The sequence below is a fragment of the Chiloscyllium punctatum genome, chromosome 40 (genome assembly GCF_047496795.1).
Source record: "Chiloscyllium punctatum isolate Juve2018m chromosome 40, sChiPun1.3, whole genome shotgun sequence".
NCBI lineage: Eukaryota > Metazoa > Chordata > Chondrichthyes > Orectolobiformes > Hemiscylliidae > Chiloscyllium > Chiloscyllium punctatum.
This window is the reverse complement of record NC_092778.1, coordinates 35104590-35130669: the sequence shown is the minus strand read 5'-3', so window position 1 is coordinate 35130669 and position 26080 is coordinate 35104590. Positions and strand designations below refer to the sequence as shown.

Sequence of the window (26080 nt, the reverse complement as noted above, 5' to 3'; positions counted from 1 at the left end):
TGAAGACAAGTCACAGGAGTCACGGGAACATTTCTACCCAAAGGTTAACAGGGTTATAGAATTAGTTTCGGGAGTAAAGCCTTGAAGTGGAAAGAAATGGAATGAAGGTGCAGTAGGTTTGAAAGAGAGTGGATGATAAAGGAGTGCAGTGAAAATGGTGTTGGTGTGATCAATTGTGATAACTAGGGAAGTACATGATCTGTACTTGGGCAATTATCTTCCTGGTAAGCTGGCCCTATTTCTGTTTGCCTGAAACCTGTTCTAATTTACTACCTACTGAAAGAAAACAATAGTTATTGAATTAAAATAATTAATCTCCACAAGCATGTACAGGTAGTTTTACTTTGTACTTAAGCTGTGCAGGACCTGCTTAACTGTTTAATAAGGCAGTGCATGAGACAGCTTTACAGTAAATCCACACTGAAAGGAAGTTACTGAAAATCATGACTTGAAGCAGGTTGCTGTAAAAATTGGTCATGGTTAGATCAGCTGGCTAGCCAGCTGGTTTGAGATGCAGAGTGATGGCCACAAAATGTGTTCAATTCTGGACCAGCTGAGGTTATGATGAAGGATTCTCTTTCTCAACCTTTTTCCTTACCTGAGGCATTGTAATCCTCAGGTTAAACCACCACTGGCTAATCCTCTCTAATAAGAGAGAAGCCCTATGGTCTGGTAAGATTATGGCAACTTTAACTTCACCTATAAAAACCAATGTTAAAGTCAGAGTTAGAACTTTTCTTGACTGTAAAGCAACGCACAAGTTACGAACATATGAATAAGAAACAAAAATCGTAGAACCATTGAATACAGAAGTGGTCCTTCAGCCCATTCTGTCTGTACTGCTCAAAAATATAACACTACATACGCAACCTTTTTAAAGGTTGTGAGGTTACCCACCTCAGCTACCACCTCAGGCAGTGCATTCCAGATTCCTGCCACCCTCTGAAATTCCTGAAATCCCCTCTAAATCTTGCTGCATTTCCTTTTAAAATCATGCCTCCCCTGTTATTGACCCTTAAACAATTGTCCATTTTAAAATCTGTCAAAACCTCCAATACTCAAGTCTGCTCTGCCATTCAATGGCTGATCTGAGTTTAACCTCAACTCTACATTTCTCTGTATCGCTAATAATCTTTCATCCCCTTGATAATCAAGAATCTATTTATTTCTGCCTTAAAAATATTTAAAAGATTCTTCATCCACTGCCTTTTGAAGAAGGGAATTCCAAAGATTCTCAACCCTTGAAGAGAAAAATATCATTTCTTCACTTCTGTCTTACTTGGACCATGTCATTTTAAAAAACTATTACCCCTAGTTCTTGATTCTTCCTCAACTCCCACAAGCTGAACTATTCTATCATATGCATACAGCACTTTGTATTCCTAGGTGAAATGACTTGCAAAATACACATAAATAAAATAAATACAATGTAAACATAAAGATAAATTTAGCACACAGTACTTTCAGATTGGGAGAAAGTGAGGACTGCAGATGCTGGAGATCAGTGTTGAGACTATGATGCTGGAAAAGCACAGCCAGTCAGGTAGCATCTGAGGAGCAGGAGAATCGATGTTTCAGGCATAAATCCTTCATCAGTATTTTCAGATTGACCAGGCTCCATCTGAGGTAAGAAGGTGGTCCAGTATTGACAAATTGAGGACTACCTGCACTAACAGTTGGAACTCAGGATTTCTGTGAGTGTCAAGAGTGGGTCAGGCCAGCCACTGGGCGAAGACAATGGGGTTTAAAGGCAAAATGAAAAGGCCTTGGCTAGGAGGGAGACAAGGCCAGAGTGCCAGGGTGGAAGGGAAAGCCCAGAAGGGAGGCAAGGCCAAAAGGAAGTGTCACCAGTAGCCAGGGCAGCACCGGGAGGGATAGGGATTGAGGCAAGGGTGGAAGCCCAATGGGAAAAATCATGCAGATTTTGCTCACAGAAGAGCAAAACTGTGGCCAAAAAATGTTAAAGTGAAACTGCAACGTTATATTGATGTCTTTAAGCAAAACGACATTAAGTGAGTCAACATTAAGCAAGAATTTACTGTAATCTTTGTCTAAACTGTGCAATGCTTGCCTTGTGAGTGTTTGATAGATCTGACCAAAAGTGACGAAGTTATTATTCCCCACACTAACATTGTTCCCATGTCAATTCTTGTGATGACTAATTCACACCGTTGTGATTTCACACATAGTCATACAGCTGTACAGTGTGGAAACATACCCTTCAGTCCAACTCATCTATGTTGACCAGATATCCTAAATATCCTAAATAAATCTCATCGCATTTGCCAACATTTACCCCATATCCATCTATTCATATACCCATCCTGATGCCTTTTAAATGTCATAATTGTACCAGCCTCCACCACTTCCTCTGGCAGCTCATTCCATACATGTGCCACCATCTGCATGAAAACAGACACTTACTGTTTTGCGTTACATCAAAGTAAGGACATATTTCAATGTACTTTTCTTCTCCTCTGTGTTTTGCTTTTATGCTGATATTGTAATTATCCACTGTGATTCCATCTTTTTCATAGAGTTTACACTTGTACTCAGTCAGACCATTATCGCCATCAGAACAGGGAATCTGATCTAGATTACACGAAATCTCCTCATCCATCCTAGATTGGAAAATAGAAAGAAATAATACATGATTTATTGTGTGGTTTAGGAATGTTATAGTGAGCATGTGACTTAGCCCTGCAGATCATGAAGTTTTGGGTACAATCCATGTCAGTTGGAATCTCAAACAATAGAATGCTTTGGTTCTGGGACTGCATACTCCAGAACCTGGAAACAATCCCTAAGGATAACTGACCCTGTTCACGAACTAGTGTTCCCTGATGGAAAATATGGGGTCTTAGTGGGAGGACAATCTCATTTATGACCCTGTCACCTCTGACACCATTTACTATCTAAACACACACATAATGGATGACCAGTAAAGACAAGAACTTTAATTTAATAGTATTTTTCATGACCAGAGTGCTATATCACAAGCAAACACTTGATGTCATCACTTTTGTAATGCTGGACAAGTATCAACCCATGATATGCACAATATGACAGTATGAAAGTACACACAGCAAGATCTGACAAACAGTGGTGATCTGATCATCTGTTTTTGTGACATTGTTTGAGGAACAAATATTGACAATGTCACTGGGAGGTTTCTCCAGAATTAATTTGAATAGTGCAGTTGTTTTTTTAAAATAATTATTTTTGTTCTCTCTTAAACAATGGAGCATTAGAAAAATTGTGCTGGCTGATTATGAACTTGCTTTGAGCTCTGTGAACGGTCTTTTTGTGTCCATTGAGAACTAGCACAGAATTTTTCCAAAGGCAGGAATCCCCACCCCACAGCTGGAAAAATAATTGAGAACTGACCACACAAGCAGCTCCCTAGCAGTCAGTTACGTTTTTGTGAAGCATGAGTTGGCTTAATGTGGAGCCTCCATCTGTCCCCATCTCAGGACAAAGTCTCACTGGTCAACAACTCTCTAGTCCACGCCAAAAGAAACTTGGATTGTAACAAGTCCTACAGGACAAAGTGTCAGGACCCAGGGTGCAGGCTGCTTTAAGAGTTGGATGTCTGCCAAGGACCCCACATGACCAATTGCCAACTGCAGTACAGCAGAAATACGCTAGAGGGAGCAAAGATACATAATTATCTGTAACTGCAAATTGGAGTCTGAGCTGTGAAGTAAATCTGCACAACATCTGCAAGTAAATTGAATCCTTGTGACTTAATTTGCACTATTCACCAATAAACACAAGCAGTAGAAAAGATGTGGGGTGGTGATGGTCTTGTGGTATTAATCTAGAGACTCAGGTAATGTCCTGGGGACATGGGTTCAAATCCCGCCATGGCAGATGGTGGAATTTGCATTCACTCAAAATCTGGAATTAAGAATCAAATGACTATGAATTCATTGCTAATTGTTGGGTAAAAACCCATCAGGTTCACAAATGCTGTTTAGGGAAGGAAATTGCCATTCTGGCCCACTTGTGACTCCAGACCCACAACAATGTGATTAGATTAGATTACTTACAGTGTGGAAAAAGGCCTTTTGGCCCAACAAGGTAAAAACAATGACTGCAGATGCTGGAAACCAGATTCTGGATTAATGGTGCTGGAACAGCACAGCAGTTCAGGCAGCATCCGAGGAGTAGCGAAATCGACGTTTCGGGCAAAAGCCCTTCATCAGGAATAAAGGCTGATGAAGAGCTTTTGCCTGAAACGTCGATTTCACTGTTCCTTCGGCCCAACAAGTCCACACCGACCCACCACCCACCCATACATTTACCCCTTACCTAACACTACGGGTAATTTAGCATGGCCAATTCACCTGACCTGCACATTTTTGGACTGTGGGAGGAAACCGGAGCACCCGGAGGAAACCCACACAGACACAGGGAGAACGTGCAAACTCCACACAGTCGCCTGAGATGGGAATTGAACCCGGGTCTCTGGCACTGTGAGGCAGCAGTGCTAACCACTGTGCCACCGTGCCGCCCATGTGGTTGACTCTTAAATGCCTTCTACATTCCTGCTTACTTCTGATATCTTTTCACCCCTCCTTGCTTATCAAGAATCTATCTCTTCCTTTAAAAAAATTCTCAAATACTATGCTTCCACCACCTTTTCAGGATGACAGTTCCAAAGACATACAGCCCTCCATATCCTTAACACTTTCTAAAATGGGTAACCCATTTTTAAAAAAAAGTGGCCTTAGGTTCTAGATTTGTCCACAAGAGGATTCAGTTCTTAACCCTATCAAGACCCTGCATGATTTTACACCTTTCAATCAAGTCACCTCTTCCTCCCCTAAACTCCAGTGAATACAAAAAAGACTGTCCAACTTTCCACTTAATACAATCCACCCATTCCTTCGGCTCAGAAACCCTTTCTGAGTGTTGCTGAGAAAAGATGTTTTATTGAAACTTTTCATCTGGCATGCATCAGGATAATTTGCAAGAATGCCAATTAAATGCAAAGAACAATATTTGTACCGCAGGAAAGGAGAATGATGACAGATTGACCAGTAGACTCTGATTGATTGAGGTGTTGCCATGGAAAATGCCACAATTACTGTTTCTAGACCTTGTTTAAATTTTAAACTAGGCAGGGTTTTTGCTGTTTGGTCAGGGTATTGCCCTGAGAAATGAACCAGCAAATGTCATTTATTTTGTTGAGGTGAAATAGGCGCTGTGTGTGTGCACATCTTTGTCTGCAAGGGACAGATTTCTGTTAATAATAAATGTAGCTTCCAGTACAAGCAAGTGCATCACACTGTGAACCTATGAATCCTAAATTAGTTGATGGTATAATTCTTTGCACATTCAGGAGTATCCAGGAAGTGTTGTCCAATTTCAGAATCACTTCTAATGTTGGGAAATGTGGTAGTTGTTTTTCAAGAGTGAACTGCTTGTGTACCTTGCATGCTGTAAACAACCGAAGGGATTTTTTTTGGATACAATCCAGCAGTGTTTGGGATGTACAACCTACATACTCAGCATTAAAATTCATATCCCACATTACTCACGTGTGTGATAGGCAGAATGTCTTTTTGGCTTGATGGCAGTATTCTGTTAATAACTGTGTTCAAACCCTGCCATAGCAGATGGAGTAACTTGAATTCAATAAAAGGACAATCTGGAATTAAACCATTGTCGAATGTCGGAAAAACCTATCTGGTTCACCAATGTCCTTTACTGAAGGAAATTGCCATCCTTACCTGGTCTCGTCTACATGCAACTCTAGAACCACAGCAATATGATAGAATCTTAACTGCCCTCTGTGCAATTAAGGAATGGCTAGCGACACCCTCATCCCATGAATGATTAATACAATGTTCACAGGTATTTCTGTGGAGTTCCTCAACAGGGCCAGGAGGGTAGCCCTGGATGAGGGGAGTGGTTTGGGGCCTAAGTTTGAAAGGGTCACCATGGGGATAGACCTTAGAAAGTCAGAATTGAGGAAGGGGATCTACCTCTTTCCACCCAAGGCATTCAACAGGCTAACCTGCCATTCCTCCCCCACCACCCCAACCCCCCCCAACACTGTCTCTGACTTCCTTCCACTAACTGAAAGATTCGAGCTGTGAAGTCGTTGCCAAGTTGGAGTTGAGTAGCCGGATGCACATCTACAGAATTTTATGGGTTGCCCCCACTGTTGGACCAGCAGTGTGGACTGTAACATTCTGCTCCTTGAATGGGACTTTAATCCAAGGCCTTCTGGTTCAGAAGCAGGACTGCTATCAATGAACCACCTGGGCTCCTTTGTTTGTATGGTGCAAATGCTCACCTTTTCTGTCCACTGCAAACAGCCAACCTGTCTAATCCAAACAAGGTGTGTCACCACTTGACTACTGCCAGACTTACAGGGTTAATTGTCGGTTAGCTCGGCTGGCTAGATGACTGGTTTTCAACACAGAATAATGCCATCGTGGGCTCAATCTCCACACTGGCTAATGGAGGGTAATGTTGAAGGAGTCTCCTTCTCAACCTCTCCCCTTTCCTGAGCTGTAGTGACCATCAGGTTAAACCACTGTCAGTCATCTCTCTCTCTCTGTTGAGACAGCAACCCCATGGTCTGGAAGGCAGTGGCGACTTTATCAGCTCAAGTCTCATGGGACTTGGTTATAGTTTTTTTGAGTCTGAGGCACATGTGCTACCCACTGAATCACAGTTGATAGTAGAAAGCTGCAGTAAATTCTGCTGGAACTGTTTACTGACTGTATATTCAAATAGTAAGTGATAGTGATGGCAAAAAGCAAGATGTAAAGGGAAACTTTCTTTCTTTTGCAAGTTCAATAGTGTGAATATTTGAGTAAAGAAATAACTCGCAATACTCAAAGAAAACTGAGAGTAATATAATTAGCTTCAGCTAAGACATTTTTAAAAATGAACTGAGGAGACTGGAAATTCCCCAGGACCACAGAAGTTTTAAAAACTTCATTAGCAGTTTTGTATTTTTAAGCCTGAATATGTCAATGGAATGTTTAATGATGTCACTTTATTTGTACAATATTACATCTGGGCAAGTTTCTGTAAATTTTTTTTAAACTAGTGGTTCTCTAAGCAAGGTTTATAAATTGACTTGTACTAGATGGAGAAAGGTACTTGGGTGGAGTGTGACTGTGCTGCACGGTCCACACCACAATGACATTAACTCTGCAAAAGCAGTATTTCAAGCTCAGTTTGAGATCTCAAGGGAAACCGCAACATCAGAACTCATGCCTCTAAACAATTAGCCTGACTTCAAATATATTAACAGGATCAGTCTCTCTACCAGATTGCCAAAAATCTGCTTATCAACAGCTTGTGTGATCTTTTTTATCTGTGTCCACCTACACACTCATCTGTTGTCTCCCACTTTCTCTCGCTATCCATTGCTGCCCTTCAATTATTCTGTTGCTCTCTGTCCATTCATTCCTCCTTTCTGTTTGTCTCCATTTTTATCTGTCTATCCCCATCTTGATCCAACTGCTGCCTAGATATTCACATGTGTATTGGGTGTGCAGAATTCAGAGCTCCACAAACCTTAAAAATGTTTCCCTGAGTATTTAGTCCAAGGGATAGACTACATTAGAGTCAGGCAGTAATCTTGAATGTAGTGAGGAAGATGTCAGGTGCAGAGGGAGGCAGGGCAGAAGGCTTGATCAAAGCTCCAGTATTGAATCCAAAATTTGAAAAGAAAGAATAAAATATCAAAAGTCCCTCCATCTCTCACTATTCACACCCTCACACACTCCCCATGTCAATCCATGCCTACATATTCCACCATACATGCTGTACTAACCATCTATCATCCTTTGCCAGCCCATACTCCAGTTACCTTCCCCCCCACCCCCACCCACCACTTACAATCATTCATATCTTCCAAGCTAATCAACGGCCTGTACTTATCAACCTTTTGGCCATTTATAGCTCTTAGGTCAGCCTGGTTTCAAACCATTACAATCCAGGGAAAAACTCAACAGGTCTGGGAGCATCTGTGAAGAGAGAAACAGAGTTAACCTCTCAAGTCTGCAGATTCAGTTCTGAAGAAGAGTCATAGCTGACTTGAAATGTTAACTTGGTTTCTCTGCATTGATGCTGCCAGACCTGCTGGGTTTATCCAATATTCTCTGCGTTTTTGTTTAAACAGATTTCTCATATCCACTGTATTTTGCTTTGACTTATGAAAATTCATGATATCTATCCATCTACTATATCAATTTTCCCATTATTCACCAAGGGCAGATTCAATAAACCATGCAGAGATGAGATAAAAATAAAGATCTCATAAATAAAGCTCCAGTTGTCTATTGCAGACTTCACTATATTGAAAAAAACTCACACATGAAAGCACATTTCTTACATTTGCATTCCTTTGATAACAAAGCCATATAACAACAAACATTCAAATGTATAGTGCTCTTTAAAGCATCTATAAACACTTATATCATTCAATGTAACAATGTAGCAAGCACCCCAGCAATAATGGACAGTTATGAACTCAGTAATGCAGCTGTAATTTAATTATTGAACCCTTCAGGCTATGTTAACAAAGTGAGAAAACAAGCATTGTTTCAAAAGAAACACTTCAGACCTTTTTTGCTTTTACAAAGATCTGAGGGAGTTTCAAAAGCTTGACAGCTTCCTTTGACAGTACTTTTGAAAATTCTCTGACATTTTTGATTAAGTATTTTGACTTGTTTGTTGATAATTACAACGAGCTTTACAGTAAATGAGTTTATGTACTTTTTACATGCATTCACGTCTACTTTTAACAATTCCAAAAGGCACTTTACCTCCCCCAGAGGGAACATGACCTTTTCCACATTCAACCTGGGACCACATTCAAAATTCTATTTACTCTTTCCTTAAAGTTCTTAAATGACACCACTTAAAACAGTCTTTTGGTAAGCATTCCAAAGACTTACAAACCTCAGAGAAAATATTACCCTTTGTCTGTCTCAAATGAAGACCTCTTATTTTTGCACTTTGTTCCCTAGTTCTGTCATCAGCAGAACGAATCTTCTTTAAACTACTTCTAAATCATTTATATCCTTTGTTAAGCAAGATATTGACTCACTCATATGCTGCAGAATAGTATGAAAATATTCCTACATTTATCTTCCATTCCTTGAGCAATAATATTCCACTGGCTTTTCTAATCAAGCACTGTACTTGCATTCCAAACTTTTTTGATTCACGTAGCAGGATGTCCAGATCCCTGTGCACCTCAGGGTTCTACAATTTCTCTCCATTTAACTAATCTGCTGCTTTCCTATTCTTCTTGCCAAAGTGGACAAATTCACAGTTTTCCACATTCGTCACCATTTACCAAAGTTTTGCTGACTCACTTATCCTAGCTACATCCCTTTGTCCACATGCCTTATGCCCTGTTCACAACTTGCATTACTAACTATCTTTGTATCATCAACAGGTTTAGCGACTGTATATTTTTTCCTTCATCCGGGTAAAACTCGAGTTGAGGCATCTGATAATTTAAATGGCCAGCTGCTTCTGTGAAATGCAGGTAGATGAAATATGAACTGGCCTACCACATGAAAATGACAAGTAACATGCTCTAGGTGTAGGGGGACATTTGTACTTTCTGGGCTCATCTCTAATTTAGCCAAAATGGAGAGGGCCTCCTTCAGCTCTCTCTGTTGTGGTGAAAAATCTGGGCCTTGGCATCACTGCTTCCTGCTTTAGCTCAGTTACTCCCTTATCTTGTGGTCTAGGTGATGTCCTCAGCCCTTCACCTGGTGCCTTATTGCAATGGGTTTCAATTGATGTGCTGCTGCAGCTTAAAAAGGTGATAAGTGTCCTGCAAAATCTTTGAGAAGTAGCACTGCTTTACTTTAAGCATCAAGGCTGTATCCATGCTTCTGATCTCCTCTGGAGCCTCGTTGTCTATTACTGAAGGTAATATCTGCTGACCCTGTCGACAGCACTTGGAAACTTTCCAGAGCTTTGCATGCATAGACTTCCAAGATTGCACTAGCATGGAGATTTGACACCGTTCACGTACAGGAGAAGGAAAATCTGCTCAGTTATGCAGTCCGCTTGCACATATGTAGGGCCAAAGCATTAGGCATGCACAATGATGTTGGGCCATATCTTCGGGATGAGAAGAATTTGCACATGCACAATAAAGAGGTGTGCAGTTGAAATGGCTGATCTGACAAGCTGTCTGCTCACATTTCCTTGTTAGCACAATTTTACAATTAATATTTTTGGATTTTCTTTGAGTCGTGCTACGGATATAAGTGTTAGATTCTAACAAAATAAGACCCAATTCTTGCCATAAGACCCAATTCCCCTGCTAATTCAGTCAATGAAACATCTCAACCCAAAGATAAAACAGCATGGACTGTTCAGAGACAGTTTAATGAGAGCTAACTGGCAGAGATGAGGGCTGAGTATCAGAATTTACTGCTACACACTGAGGCACTTTAGTTATTGGGGTGGTGGGGCAGGGGGGATTCACAAACTCCGGTGAAAACTGAGAGTTTTCAACAATGCATGAACTGCTTTATGAAGAGTTACTGTCTGCTGATTACCGTTGGCAAATCTCAATGCCATTTGAGTGAGCCAAATTACTTAAAGATGCAGGGCAAAAATGAGACGATCTTGACCATCACAGATAAATTTCAAGATTTCAGGTCAGAACTGGGACTTTGGCAAGAGACAATGACAGGGGGTTCACTTGAGATGTTCCCAGTACCTTCAGCAGTGGCCAATGCAGCTTTCATGGTGCACACCCTCCTATTCAAAAACCGCAAAACATTGCAAGAGAAGTTCAATTTCTACTTACCCTCAACAAATATATAAGACTATGACTCAACACATGATTTGTTAGTACACGATCTACTGATTCATCACAAAAACTAATGGTAAAATAAAAAGAGGAATATGCACAGCTACAGATGGACCACACATTGAAGTTGAGGTTTGGAGAGGTGGCTTTGTATGTGTTTTGGCTGACTGTGGCACGTGATTATCTGATGATCCCTGACCATACTATTGCTGTACTCTTGCCATTTGCAAACACATATGTCTGCGAGGTAGTATTTTCAATATTGGCACATATGAGAAACAACATGAGAGAGTGCGGTGGAGCAAGATCTGCGGGTGGCCCTCTCACCAATCCTTCCCTGGATGTGAAAGCTCTACACACATCAGCCCAAGTTTCCCACTGACTCAGTAAATTGCAATTTACTCAAATTTGTGTTTTGCTGTGATCCATTGCTTGTGAATAGTTAGAAATAATTGAGTTGAGCAGGTTTTGAAAATGTGTCGGTGCTCACAGTTGAAGACAGTATGATTTTGCCAGTGGATTTTAAACATTAATGCTTTTGATCCTTCTTCAACTTGTTGCATGTACTATGTTGCAAACCTCTCTAGTTAGGCCATAACCAGAGTAAATGAAAAAAATGTGATGTTTATGAACAACCAATTCAGATGAAAAATATGGGTGCCCTATGGAATTGTTTGTATCATTGAAGTGTGCCCTGATATTGAAAAGGTTAGGAACTGCTGCCATATTGGACCGCTGATTATCAGATGCCCTATGGGTTGTTCAACTGGAGCCCTGTGAAGTTGGTTGCCCATCCCTTTATGCTGAATTGCACTGTGGCTGTACCCTGCTGTCCTATGGGACAATGCCCATAATCTGGTGGTATTCTGCATTATGTGTTAGCCTTCTACCCATATACAACACTGTGATACATGGCTTTTCCATGGGTTTCTTGCATTCTGCAACTGCACCTTTCTCCTGCTTTCCAGTACTTTGGGTCTGGATCTATTCCCTTGTTCCTTACCATGGTACCATGTGAGACTGGATCCTTTCTCTGGTGTCTTGCCATATGAGACTGGGACCTTTCACCAAGGGTTTTGGGCTTTCACCTGATGCCTGTGTGGGGTTGTTTCCATTCCTTGATAACCTGTGGAGCTGAGCCCTTCCCCTGTTGGCCTGCCCTAGAGGTAATTGCTGTTTCTTCTGGTACCAATTCTATTGGATTGAGTTATTGTCTGGTGTGTGTACTTTAACTGGTGTCCTGTATTACAGAACTGTGCTTCTCTGCTGATTCCCAGAAAACTGCTTCCTGGCATTCTGCCTTCAAGACTGGACTACATCACTGGTACCCCTACACAGGTGCTCTATCTGTGGATCTGGCCCTTCTCCTTGCTGTATTAGGTCACCTCTGAAATTATGGCATTCCTCAGCTGTCCTTTGAAACTGGGTGCACTGTGGGGCTGGGCCCTTTACCTGGAAGAATGGGTTTGACAGGATGAATGGTGGTACACAGTCTGTGTGTGTGCCTATTCAAAGATATTAAACTGACAATTAAACTTAACAAAAAGTTCAATCAGCAGCTAATGGCTCTGGGAGTCTATTGCTATGAAAAGGTCTGCTGCTGCCTGATTTCATCACAAGAATGAGTGCAGATGATTGATATATCAGTGTGCAAATTAATAGCTAGTAACGGGGCCCTCTTGTGGCACAGTGATAGCAGTCCTTATCCTGGATCAGGAAGCACAGGTTCAAACCCAACCTGCTCCAGAGGTGTGTAATAACATCTCTGAATAAATTAATTAGGAAAAATAGGTTAGATAAAAATAAAACTAGTGATGGGGCTATTGTGGCTCAATAATAATGCCATTACCTCTGAGCTAGGAGACATGGGTTCAAATCCCAACTGCTGCAGAGATGTGTGATAACAGTTTTGAAAGGCTGCTTAAGGGGGAAAAGTATCCAACAGCCAGTGATGCAAGAACAAATGCTGTAACAGCCAGCAGAGTAAAAGTATGTGAGGCAGCAATGAATTACAAAAGTGTAATTAACGTGACAGCAAGTGACCATAACAATAAGCAACACAAGTGTGCTCCACCTGACAGTGAGTGGTGTGTAAAAGAACGAGCGAATGGAAGTGAATGATGCAACAACAAGTGATATAATAAGGAATTATGTAATGGTGATGGAAGAGGGAGTGAGCTATCAGTATGTAATGTGTAAGATTTCTTTGCTGCTTAATTTATTATTTGTTCCACTACACCAAAGATGTGACTACTGTGAGAGGGAATAGTTCTATACTTACGATACTGCAGTAAGATGGTATGAAACTCGAGGCTCAAGTGGGACTGGAACTTTCCAGGTGCATGTTATGTGCTCCAAGTAGTCAGTGACACAGGTTAGACCACCACAACCTGTAGCTTGGAAGGAATAATTGGAAGAAGTTATTATTAGGGACTTAATTTCCATTCACCTCTGACTTTATTGACTCTTATTGGGATACAGATTCCCCCTTCCATTAATACCTCAGATGTTAAGGATCCATTGTTATTTGTAAGAGTCTGTTATACATATGATAGCTGCTGCATTTGCCAACATGACAGCACCCTCTGCAAAAAATAACTCATTGTGTTTGAGGGACCCAAGAAGATAAGGGGTTTATTTATGCAAATAAAATATTTCATACAAATTGACTTTTCTCTGTAACTGTCATAAGCAGCACATGAACCAATTGTTTAAATATCTTCTACAATTATGGGGCTTAAGTGCTGGCATCCATCTCCCACACTGAACAGTGCTCCCTCAAGCAGGAAACTTGGTCCTCAACCATGACTAACGTGTATTATTATCCTGTTAAGTTCATCATTCCCCTATTTGTATGAAAGATCATTTACTGGAAGCTCCTACAGTGTCAGGGTCATAACATTTTACAGCACAGAAAGAGGTCATTCACCCCATGTCTGTACTGAATCTCTGAAATACATATCCAATTATTCCCATTGATTTGTCTTTTCCCCAGTTAGCCCATTACACCTGTGATGGCTCTTTGAAAATGAATGCTTTAACAATATTTCCTCAATTTTTCATAACACGCCTGTTCAGATAACCTAGGATCCTTCATGCTTTAGAAAAACTGACTTATTACCTGTCCTAGGTAAAGACAAGGACTGCAGATGCTGGAAACCAGATTCTAGATTAGAGTGGTGCTGGAAAATCACACCAGTTCAGGCAGCATCCAAGGAGCAGGAAAATCGACGTTTCAGGCAAAGGCCCTTCATCAGGATTGCCTGTCCTCCCAATGTTATAAATTTATGTACCGGACCCCATCATTCTTTGCTTTTTTAGAGTTTTAGCATCTGATAAATCTTTCATCTTATTTACATTTCACACTGCATTAAATTTTATGTGCCTTCTATATTTCCTATCAAACATTTATCCCTCTACTAATGTTAATCAGATATGATCTGGTCCATTATCTCATTGCCAATATGGGAGTTTTGTGTGAAAATTGGTTGTTGTGATTGCCTGCAAAACAGTGATGAATACATTTCAAAAGTACCTAATTGGCTGTGAGGTGCTTTGGGATATGTTGAAAATTTCAATATTACTGTATAAGTGCAAAATATTTATTTCTTTATCTATCTCATCTTTAGTTAACCATATTCTTTATTCTTCTGCAACTGTTGGCTTCATTGAATACCCGCTATAGCCCAAGTCCAGATCATTTACTTATATTGAGATGAGCAATCATCCTAACATGGACCTTTGAGCAACACTGTTATTTATATCTTCCAATCTGAAAAACATTAATTACTATTATTTAATGTCCTCAAATTTACATCCTACCCTCATTGCTTAAATTCCTTCTATAATATTACACAACTTGTTTTTAACATGTGTCCAAGGTGATATATCAAACATCTTTCCCCATATAATTCCATCTCACAAACACACTCTTCATACCCCTCAACCATACCTGTTGATTTTCTTCTTATATCCCTTAACTCTGATGGCCACCTTATTTTCATAAGCACAATCTCATCCTCACCTTTCTGAAGAAATGAAGGGACAAATAATCTTTTGACCTAACTTGCTTCTCCAATAACCTATCATGATTGTTTTTCTGTTGCATTAAAATGTCCCCAGACTTTCTTAATTCAAACCCTGTAATGCAGTGAATAAATAAATGAAGTGATTTAGAGGCTGAAGTACAATTGATAGGTTAGTATTGCTTATATATAAAACAGCAAATATAAAGAATAAGCCATCAGCTGGAATCTAATTGAGGAATTTGGAAGTTTATATGTAGCAAACTGCCTAACCAGTTGTGAGTTAATGGTGGGAATATAATCAAGGAGTTCAGTAATTTCTCTATAGAATAATAGATACCCAGAAGTGAGTTACAGGCTGGAATATAATCAAATAGTTTGGGGACAGGATACAGAATTAAGTATTAAATGATATCCAAGAATGGGTTAAGGGTGAATAGAGGGGCTTGTGTGATTTTCACAGAGCAGCACATTCCCAGGAATGAAGTACAAACTGAATTATTTTGGAGAGGTTTGGGAGTTTGGGTAACAGATAACCAGGAATGAGTTCTTGACTGGAATAAGAGTGAATTGAAGTGTTTATGTATAGAGTAATTAATTCCCAAAGCTGAAAATGTGTTGCTGGAAAAGCGCAGCAGGTCAGGCAGCATCCAAGGAACAGAATCCTGTTCCTTGGATGCTGCCTGACCTGCTGCGCTTTTCCAGCAACACATTTTCAGCTCTGATCTCCAGCATCTGCAGTTCTCACTTTCTCCCCTCATTAATTCCCAAAGTGAATTAAAGTTGGCACTGTGACTGGGGTGGTGTTGGGCTTTACATTTACAATAATAACTAGATGGAATCCAGTTGAGTGGTTTGACAGGGGTTTGTGAAGGATAGTGTATCAGAATGAGGCTCACAGTACATTCTTAATAGGGAGTTGGATAAGCTGTGTGTAGGTGATAATAGAACTAATATGTGTGAATGGAACAGGCTAAGGTGAATGATGGTAAAACTGGTGTCTAAGAATGGGCACAGTATATTCTATTCAGAATATTAACCACTACTGTTTGTTTAAAACATGATTGCTGAGTATTATTGACTGAAGCGCATTAAACAGAGTAAAAATATGATTGTTTTAATTGGAGCACAAACACTGGTGTTTCAGCTTTGGGAATTAATTACTCTATACATAAACACTTCAATTCAATCTTTTTCCAGTCAAGAACTCATTCCTGGTTATCTGTCGCCCAAACTCCCAAACCTCTCCAAAATAATTCAGTTTGTACTTCATTCCTGGGAATGTGCTGCTCTGTGAAAATCACACAAGCCCCTCTATTCACCCTTAACCCATTCTTGGATCTCATTTAATACTTAATTCTGTATCCTGTCCCCAAACTATTTGATTATATTGTGTGATGAATATAATGCTGATGGTAGAGTTAATACATTTTGTTCTTGCAAAAACCATTGACCTAGTAGTAACAGAAGGCAAGATTCCAAAAATTGCAGTAGTTTGATTGTCAATTGTATATATTAAGGTTATGTGAATACAGGGGGTTATTCACTGGATATAAAGAGACAGTTCTGTCATTGAAATGAGTTGTAAGATTATGATCTATACATTTGTAATGTTTAACTTTCTGAATAAATCTAAAACTATGTAAGGATTGGCTTTAGGTCTCCTCCTTCAACTGTTGTCACATATTTAAGAATTGCATTCACAGTGCATTGATTTTATTTCCCTCAGAGGTTTAACATTAGTTACCACTCTATCCTCTCCCACCAATATATTTGTGGGCCTCCTAGAGCACTGCTCAGACTCCTATATGTTTCAGACATGAACAGCCCCATAATTGGGAAGATCCAATCACATTATTGCCATGAGCACTTCTCATGGACCCATTAAGATCTACCCACCAGTGACAGGATAGCACAAAGGAAATTCAATCCAAAATGATATTTGTCTAAACTTACTGCAGTGTGACCATTTACACAGGAGAAGGAAGGGGACTAAGGCCAGCAGGGTACTCCAGGGACAGCTCATTGTGGGGACTTCCTGTGGAGGAAAAGCACAACATTTAATACCAGGGTCATCTGCTTGTGAATTACAAATCAGTCACAACACCAAATCATCAGGCAATAATTAATGATCATAAAATGACACACACACAAACACACACAAGATGATTGTCAAGCAGCAATGAGGCAGCAGTACTTGGAGACTTGAAGAGAACATAAGATTTGCAAACAGGCATAATACTAGCAGAAGGATATGATTTTGAATGTGAGTTACATAGAATGGAGAGAGGTGAGGGTAAAGTTTATGAAGGATACAAGGCTGTGTACATTAACAGACTAATACAGTGATGTGTAATAGAGAGTGGGACAAGCTATTTGTGGAACTAGTATGGGTGAAATGAACAGGCTGTATGAATTTTGTAAAACTGATGTCTAACAGTGGGATGTGCTGAGTGTAATAATGCTGGAGGAGTTGGTACCTAAGAATGGGACAGTGTGTGTGTGGTTGACAGGGAGTTGATATCTGGGAATGAGATAGGTTGTATGTGTATATAATGGAAGTGGAACAAGCTGTGTGTGTTTGTAGTGAAGGAATTGGAACAAATGGATGGAACTCATGACTCTGGACATTTAGGTTTACTGACAATGTCTGCCAGCTCTAATAAGATTGTCTATCATTGACATAGCTACCTAAACACAGCATAATATAGAATTCATAGCTAAGTAATTACTATTCCTGATGAAGGGCTTTTGCCCGAAACGTCGATTTCGCTGCTTGTTGGATGCTGCCTGAACTGCTGTGCTCTTCCAGCACCACTAATCCAGTATTTGGTTTTCAGCATCTGCAGTCATTGTTTTTACCTAAGTAATTACTATTGCCGAGTTGTATGAGCATATCAGACAGTGTCTCTTTACTTAACTTACTTAAATCTGGAGTAAAGTATTTGAAAGCTTGGTCTAGAGTAGCAATGGGACTGGGGAGTTAGGTATGACAATGGTAGCTGTCAGGGGTATTGGGAGTTGAGCCAATCTTAGGTTTGATTTGGTTTCACCCTCTGTTCAGAAGGTTTTGCAGCTCATTTCGGTATTGCTGCTGTCTTTGAATTAAAAGCTTAGTGTTTAAATCTTAATCCAGGACTGGTTAGCCTTGATGTTTTAATAGGTTGATAGTCAGCCTATTAATCCTTCCAGAACTCCTCAATATTACCCAAACGGGGACAATATGTGTGACTATAGCAAATAAATAACTCCCCCAATTTATGGTAGTGGAAGAAGCTATCTGTGGCCTTTGCTATTTCTCCATCCTATGGACAATAATAGTCGAACAATGGTGTTGGGAACGATTCGGCGTGCAAATTGCTCACACATGAAATCTGCCAATTTAAGCAAATGGCAATCCGCTCTCCAATGTCGAACAGTGGGTTGCTGGAAAAGAACAGCTGGTCATCCGAGGAGCAGGAGAATCGGCGTTTCGAGCATAAACTCTTCATTAGGAATGAGGGGGCACCTAGTAATACAACCTCATCCTCTCACGGAGACTTTTCCAAAAAAAAACTCCCAGGCCGTCGGTGCACAAAGTGCACACCACTATAGCCAGAACAGTCACAGATGTTTGTTCCAGCACGGGCCTTTCGGCCCGTCATTAAACATCTATTCTAATTCCATTTTACTGCACTTGGCCCGCAACTGTGTAAGCTCTGGCGATTCTCGGTTTTATTTAAAGAAACCAAAGCAAATTAATCTCCTTCCCTGACCTCCAGTGCGATTCTATCTACTCTCCCAGTTTTCCCAGGACCCCACTGGGGCTCTGAACTGAACATTTGTGTACATTTATGACTCAAGTCGATTCGGCGGTAATGTGTCAGTTTGAAATTCTCTGGTCTGGCTCACTTTTAGAATCGCCGTCAGGAAATTCAACTTGGTGTCAGCACAACCTGCCCTTACTGAATTACCTATGGATCTTCTCCAATTTTGTTGGTGTCACTCACTCATCCTTCATTCGGGGAAATTAAAAAAAAATTCCAATCAGCTTTGTTGGTATCGGAAATTGAGACATTTTTTGTACAGAAAAATCTTTTGTAACATTGCTGATGAAAAGATGACAAGGCTCATGCAGAATGTTTACATTAGCAGTCTGTAATAACTCAGCTGGTCGGATCAAGGGAGTGAAAGCAGGGATTACGGAAGCTTTTGAAAGCAAAACCACTGCGATCTCTGGTCAGCAGCCTTGGTCTCTGCGGTGAGGGGCCGACTGGAAATACAGCCACATTCCAGTTCCTCGGAAACACTTACCAGATTCCGAATCCGTCGTCAGCGGCCAGTGAGTCAACAAAGGGTGCCTCACTTTCCAAGTCCGTTTTTGGGCGGCAGTTTGCAATTCCAGAGGCATCTGCACGGGTCGCTCGAAGCTCCAGTTGTGTGTTGCTGATGCTGAATGGCCATAATCTCCTTCGGCCAAGAGTGAGAGCAAGGGGACTGGTCAGGTGCCAGCATGAGCAGAGCAGAGCAGCTGAAGCCCTTGCCTTTACATTTCACACTGTACACTACAGTACGAACATGGAACATTGAACTCGTTCTTACAGATCATTGACGTCACCTGTCATTAGATTGATCAAAGGTCAGGATGTGGTTAAAGGTTTAAACATGAGAAGCGGAGTGTCACAGGCCAGCTCGTGTCATCATCATCTTCATTATGAGTGCAAGGCAATGGGCTGAAAGGGTTTGATTTTATATGCTGCGGCGCTTCAAAGGTTGTCACTGTTACATTTTAGCCTTTCAGTGAGAGTTTTACTGGAACCACACTTCCTTGATTCTATACTGAAAGAACAGGGGAGTGATCTGGCTAAAGCATTGATACCATTTCCATTTTTGTTAAATCTTTCAGAAGAAACTGCAAGGAGCCTCACCCAAGTTGAGCTGTTAGTGCCACTCTGGGGACCTGATAGGGTAGTCAAGCTGCGCACAGCATGATCCCACAAGCACTAGCAACCTGAAGAACGATTTTGTTTTTAGTGGGTATTAATTGAGGGAGGACGTCAATCTGAACAAGCCGTTGACACACAGCCTTAAAGAGGTGTCTTTATGAAGCCACCAACTGCACCTAACGACCCCTCCCCCACAAAGAAGCCTGTACTGTGAAGATGTTTAACCTTCTCCATGTTGTAACTGTGGTGCAGTGAGTTAAAACAAGAACTGTTGCACCTGGTGAAAACAAGAAGCAACGAAATAACTTGTTGCATTGGGCAATGAAGGATGATTCCAGTAATGTTTACAGTAATCTTTACAGTAATACTCAAAGCTCGATCCACGGCGGTGCTTCTTGAATCCAATGAGACCCGCCCCTCACTGAAGGCGCTGTCCGACAACTTGAATGTGAAAGACCCAGTCGGAACTTCACCCATTCCGCCTCCTTCCTCACTCATTCCCCCCTCCCCCCACCACCTTCCATCAGCATGTGCACCGCACAGTGCAATGGGACTCAGGAAAGTCCTTCCTGGTTAAATGATCTCAGTCCAGATGGCAAAAAGGGAGGAGGAGGAACTTTCACTGAATGTGTATCTCTGGCCCAGGGAAAATGGGAAAGAATCAAAATCCGTCCACCCGTTCCTAACTATTCACCCCCAACAGAAACTATGTTGGTTGGGGTGGTATAATGGTTGTGACTGTGACCAGTAATCCAGGGAATTTACATTCTCAAACCCGCCATGGCAGTTTGATTATATAGATTCAGTGATTACGAAGTTTCATAAAATAAACAGTGACTTAGTCCTGTCCTTTCGGCCTACGTAATGACGTTAGTCCTAAACCAATGTGGTCAATTCTTAACTGCCCTCATGTCATGTTCTAGCTAAGTCACTCACTTTGTGTTGGGGTAACGAGATTAACCAACAACCCACATCCAACAGTGAGGGTGAGGTGAAGGACTGAGGGTGGCTGTGCCTGAGGAAGAGGGCAGAGGGAGCAGCAGGAACACTGTTGGCCTTGTATACTGTTGTGCAGCTGGCCAACTTCGTTAGATACAGCTGCACTAATTCTGCACCGGCACACACATACACACACACTGCAGCTCTTTGCACAACTTCTCATTGAAGAACTGTAAGATGTTCAGCACCGATAGCTCGAGAACTCACTCGTCTTTGCAAAACCGCAGCAACATAAAAAATAAGCCCACACAAGTCCTAATTATAGTTTTAGAAAGTCAGATGGAAAGACACAATCAGAGCCAGTATTCTAGGGGATTGCAGGACGGGGGAAAGCCAATCAACGTGAGAACAAGTTAAAATGGCTTATCATCTATAAATGGAACAGACAAGACCATCTGGTAACGGCAGTGCAGCCGTTCATGTCACAAACACGGACTCCAACTGTTCCCCCATCGCCTCTTTCGAAACCCCCGCTCCATATTGACAAAGGATATCAAGTGGGCGTTTCTATCCTTGGACTCCCTGCATGGACAGTTTTGTTTAGTCAGAGCTGACCGTGGGTGATCGAGGGAAACCTTGACTCGTGGTTCCTCCGCCAGACATGATGGCTAGTTGCAGGACCAATGTCATTTTCCCCCATGAACAATAGGGAGGTTCAGGAAGTAAACTGGGTGGATCCCGGGGTAAAAACAGATGCTGGAAACCAGATTCTGGATGAGTGGTGCTGGAAGAGCACAGCAGTTCAGGCAGCATCCAAAGAGCAGCGAAATCGACGTTTCGGGCAAAAGTCCCGGCCTGTTCGTACTCTCCTTTGACAGTCTACACATGAATGCAGGAGGTTATGATCAATACATTCTTAGATAACACAAAAATGGGGCTGTAAATAGCCAGGAGGAAAGTCTTAGAATACAGGACAATGTGGATGGACTGGTCGGATAAGCTGAACCATGACAAATTGAATGTAACCTTGAAAAGTGTAGTGTGATGTATGTTTGGAGAAAGTAACAAGTTCAGGAAGTAGGTGATAAATGCTAAGAGGTAGGGAGGGTCAGGGGAATCTTGATGCGCATGTCTATCGACCCTTGAAGGCAAAGGACAGCTAAGCAAGGTGGTTAAGAAGCTTTCTGGAAACAGCTTTATGAATCAAGACATTGAATACACTTAGCAGGAGGTTATGATGGCGCTCTATAAAACATTATTAGGCCACTGTGTGCAGTTCTGGTTACGACACGTTTGGAAGGATATAATTGCACGACAGAGGGTTGCACCAGAGATTCACCAGGATACAAACAGAAACATGGAATCTAGGAGTAGGTTAGGGCTAGGCTATTCAGCCATTTGTGTCTGCTTCCTATTCATTTGGGCCATTGCTGATTATTTAATTCAACAGACTGTTCCTGCTTTTCCCCCAATATTGTTTTATCCCTTTCGTCCCAAGTGCTATATCCAACTCCTTCTTGAAATCATACAATGCTTTAGCCTCATATTTCAGAGGCTCAACACTCTCTGGGTAAGGAAATTTCTCTTCATCTCATAACTGGTTTATCCCTTAGCCTTAGACTTCAACTCTTGCTTCTGGACCTTGCTGTCATCAGGATCAGCCTTTCTGGATCTACCCTCTGTATGAGTTTTGGAATTTTATAGGCTTCTAAGGGATGTCCCCTCATTCTTCAGTACTCCGGGAAATATAATCCTAATTAGATTAAATTAGATTCCCTACAGTGTAGAAGCAGGCCCTTCAGCCCAACTGGTCCATACCAACCCTTCAAAGAGTAACCCACCCAGACCCATTACCCTCTGACTAATGCCCCTAACACTCTGGGCAATTTAACATGGCCAATTCATCTGACCTGCACACTTTTGGACTGTGGGAGGAAACCGGAGCACATGGAGGAAACCCACGCAGACACGGGGAGAATGTGCAAACTCCGCACAGACAGTCACCCGAGGCTGGAATCAAATCTGGGACCCTGGTGCTGTGAGGCAGCAGTGCTAACACTGAGCCATACATCAGTCCTGCCAACCCAGGAATTAGTCTGGTAAACATTGTCTGTATCCTCTCCATAGCAAGAACATTTTTTCTCAAATAAGGGAACCATAAATATACACAATATTCCAAGTGAGGCCTCACTGAAGCCCTGTATAATTGTAGCAAGACATCCCTGTTCCTGTGGAGAAAGTGAGTACTGCAGATGCTGGAGATCAGAGTCGAGAGTATGGTGCTGGAAAAGCACAGCAGGAAAGGCAACATCTGAGGAGCAGGAGAATCGGGCATAAGCCCTTCATCAGGAATGAGTTTTGTGGGCGGGGTGTGCTGAGAGATAAATGGGAGGGGAATGGGGCTGGGGGGAAGGTAGCTGGGAATGCAATAGGTAGATGAAGGTGGGGGAGAAGGTCATAGGTCAGAGAGAAGGGTGTAGGTGATAGATGGAAATGTGATGGACAGGTCAAGAGGGCAGTGCTGAGTTGGAGGCTGGGGACTGGGATGAGGGTGGGGGGAGGGGAAATGAGGAAACTGGTGAAATCCACATGAATCTGGTGTGGTCGCAGGGTCCCAATGCAGATTCTTCCTCCAGGTGTTGGGTGGTTAGGTTATGCTGAAGGAGGAGGCTCAGGACCTGCATGTCCTTGGTGAAGTGGGAGGGAGAGTTTAAGTGTTCAGTCAGGGGACAGCGGGGTTAGTTGGTGCAGGTGTCCCAGAGATGTTCTCTGAAATGATCTGCAAGTCGGCGTCCTGTCTCCTCGATGTAGAGGAGACAACATCGGGTGCAACGGATACAGGAGATGACATTTGTGGAAGTACAGGTGAGTTTCTGTCAGATATGAAAGGATCCTTTGGGGCCTTGGGCAGAGGTGACGGGGGAGGTGTGGGTGCACATTTTGCACTTGTTGTGGTGGCAGGGGAAGGTGCCAGGAGGGGGGATATGGCCTGGTGGGAAGTGAGTCTGCTTCAGGACTTGGCCCACCAGCCTACACCTGATGACATGATAAGCAAGATCATGCCTTAAAAGCTGTATCAACCTTGAAATCTGTCCAGTATCTAAGGCATAGTACATGGAGAAATGATAACTTTGAGCACAACAAAACTCACTGCCTCATCTTCAGTAGTGCTAGTGTTTCACAGACATCAACAGCTTGGGTCACTATTAAGCAAATGTTGAATGGCCAGTCACTTAAACATGTGGTTGCCAAGCAGATTAGAGCCTGAATGCTCTGAAATAAGTAGATCACTTTAAGATCTCTGCAAGTCTCCGACCATGTTTCATGGTTCAAGTCAGAAGTGTGATGGGATAGGTTTTGCTCACTAAAAGTAACAGCAACATTTTAAAATCATCTCTAACAGAGCATTTGCTTGTTTGATGTCCCGGCCACTATGGTTAATCTTCACTCTCTCCCTGACTGGTACACTATGGCTGTGATCTTTATGATCGACAGGATACAGAGCACCAACTCATCAAGTTCATCATACCTGGTTTCTAAAACTGAAAAAAAAACCATCCTTCAGTACATAAGATATTTGGGCAGGGGTAGGCCATCTGGCCCCTCAAGCCTACTCCATCATTCAATAAGATTATGGCTTTTCATGGACTCTATTTACCTGTCCACTCACCATAATGCTTAATTCCTTTACTGTTCAAATATCTATCTATCTTGGTCCTAAAAACATTCAATAAGATCGCCTCAACTGCTTCACTGGGCAGGGAATTCCACAGATTCACAACCCTTTGGGTGAAAACGTTCCTCTTCAACTCAATCCGAAATTTGCTCCACCTTATTTTGAGGCTATGGTCCCTAGTTTCACCCCTCAGTGGAAACAACGTCCCTGCTCCTATCTTATCTATTCCTTCATGATTTTATTTGTTTCTATAAAACTCCCCCCTCACTCTTCTCCAGTGAGAATTCTCAAATTCCAATGAGTATAGTCCTGGTCTACTCAATCGCTCCTCATAGGCTAACCCTGTTAACTCTGGAATCAATCTAGTGTACCTTCTATATTGTGTGTTCAGCAGGGGGGAAGGCAGTTTTAGTTTCATTTTGAGTTCTGAGTGGTAACAGGATGTTTTGGTTGTTTACGTGCATTTTAATTAAAATTTTTAAATCCTTGAGGTGAACAGTTCAGTGCATGAGAGAAAAAAAGGTATAAGTAAAATTAACCGTTGTTACCTAGTAACAGGAGTTCAGTAAAGCAGAACCATTCAGCACAAAGGGCAGTGCGGCAAAAAATGATTTCAGTTAGAGAGAAGGGGTCTGAAATAGCAAGAGTGCTGTGAGTAGTCGTTTCCCAAACATTTGGGGATGGTAAACATGTCCTGAGCTGCTTAGAAGAGAGAGAGAGAGAGCAGGATAGTTTATGGAAATGGAAATTAACTGAAGGTTGGTGTCATTCATTTGAACAGAGTGAAGGTGTTGTGCAAAATTGTCACCAAATCTCCATTTGGTCTTGCCAATATAAAGGAAATTGCATTGTGAGCAGCAAATCCTAGATTGAGTGAAGTACAAATAAATTGCAGCTTCACCTGGAAGGCCTTGAACAGTGACAAGGGAGGAGGTGAATGTTTTCATATTAAAGTTTCTGTCCTGGTTTGCTGCAATATTGCAACAAAGCACAACACAAGCTCTAGGAATAACAACACATTTTCTGTTTAGGCACTTTCCAGTTTCTCAGATTCAATATTGAAATCCACAACTGCACAGCCCAAGATGTCTACCATCTCTTTTACATTGATTCCCCCTACCTCCCCAACAGCTTGTCTTGTTTACTTTGCTCTCAGCCAGATGACCCATTTTCACCCTTCCACACCTAATTTATATTCATTTTACATCCCATTTTTCTTTCATCTCAATTAACAACCCCTTTGTCTTTTGCACTGAGCCTCCACACTATCTGTTCCCCTCACTCTTCTTCTGCCTCTGTCAAAAGTATAAAATCATCACTTTTCAACCCTGTTCAGTTCCGAAGAAGTCATTATCATGACTCAAACTATTAACTCTTCCTCTCTCGCCACAAATGCTACCAGGCTTGTTGAGTTTCTCCAGCTTTTTCTGTGTTTATTAACACTCGACTGCTTGTAGCAAGGCAGCTTAAAGTTACTTTCACTCTTTGTTTCACTTAAATAGGATCTAAATGACCTATTTCCAGTGTAAGCAAATTGCTAATATTATGACCATGTTGTAACAGGGTGAGGGAAATTTCACAGCAGATGGATGCTAAATTCCACCTTTCAGTCCAACCCCCCCTCTCTCTCTCTCTCTCTGATAGACCCTTTAATTGTCAACATTTTGTGACTTTTAGCAAAGTCACAGTTCCATCCCCA

At 41.6% G+C, this 26080-nt stretch overlaps 1 protein-coding gene across 2 annotated transcripts in view; it reads right to left on the bottom strand.

The window, feature by feature from the left end:
* The window catches only part of LOC140464456 (interleukin-21 receptor-like), a 63231-nt gene extending 43861 nt beyond the window's left edge, over nt 1–19370 (bottom strand). The window contains exons 1-4 of one of the 2 annotated variants that reach the window (XM_072559523.1): nt 19135–19370; nt 16798–16879; nt 13098–13212; nt 2425–2621 (exon numbers count right to left, since the gene is read on the bottom strand). In XM_072559523.1, coding sequence (XP_072415624.1) covers nt 2425–2621; nt 13098–13212; nt 16798–16867 — 382 coding nt within the window. In that variant the 5' untranslated portion in view covers nt 16868–16879; nt 19135–19370. The remainder of the gene's footprint in view (nt 1–2424; nt 2622–13097; nt 13213–16797; nt 16880–19134) is intronic. The other variant, XM_072559524.1, reaches the window with a different exon arrangement.
* Nucleotides 19371–26080: the final 6710 nt, after the last annotated feature.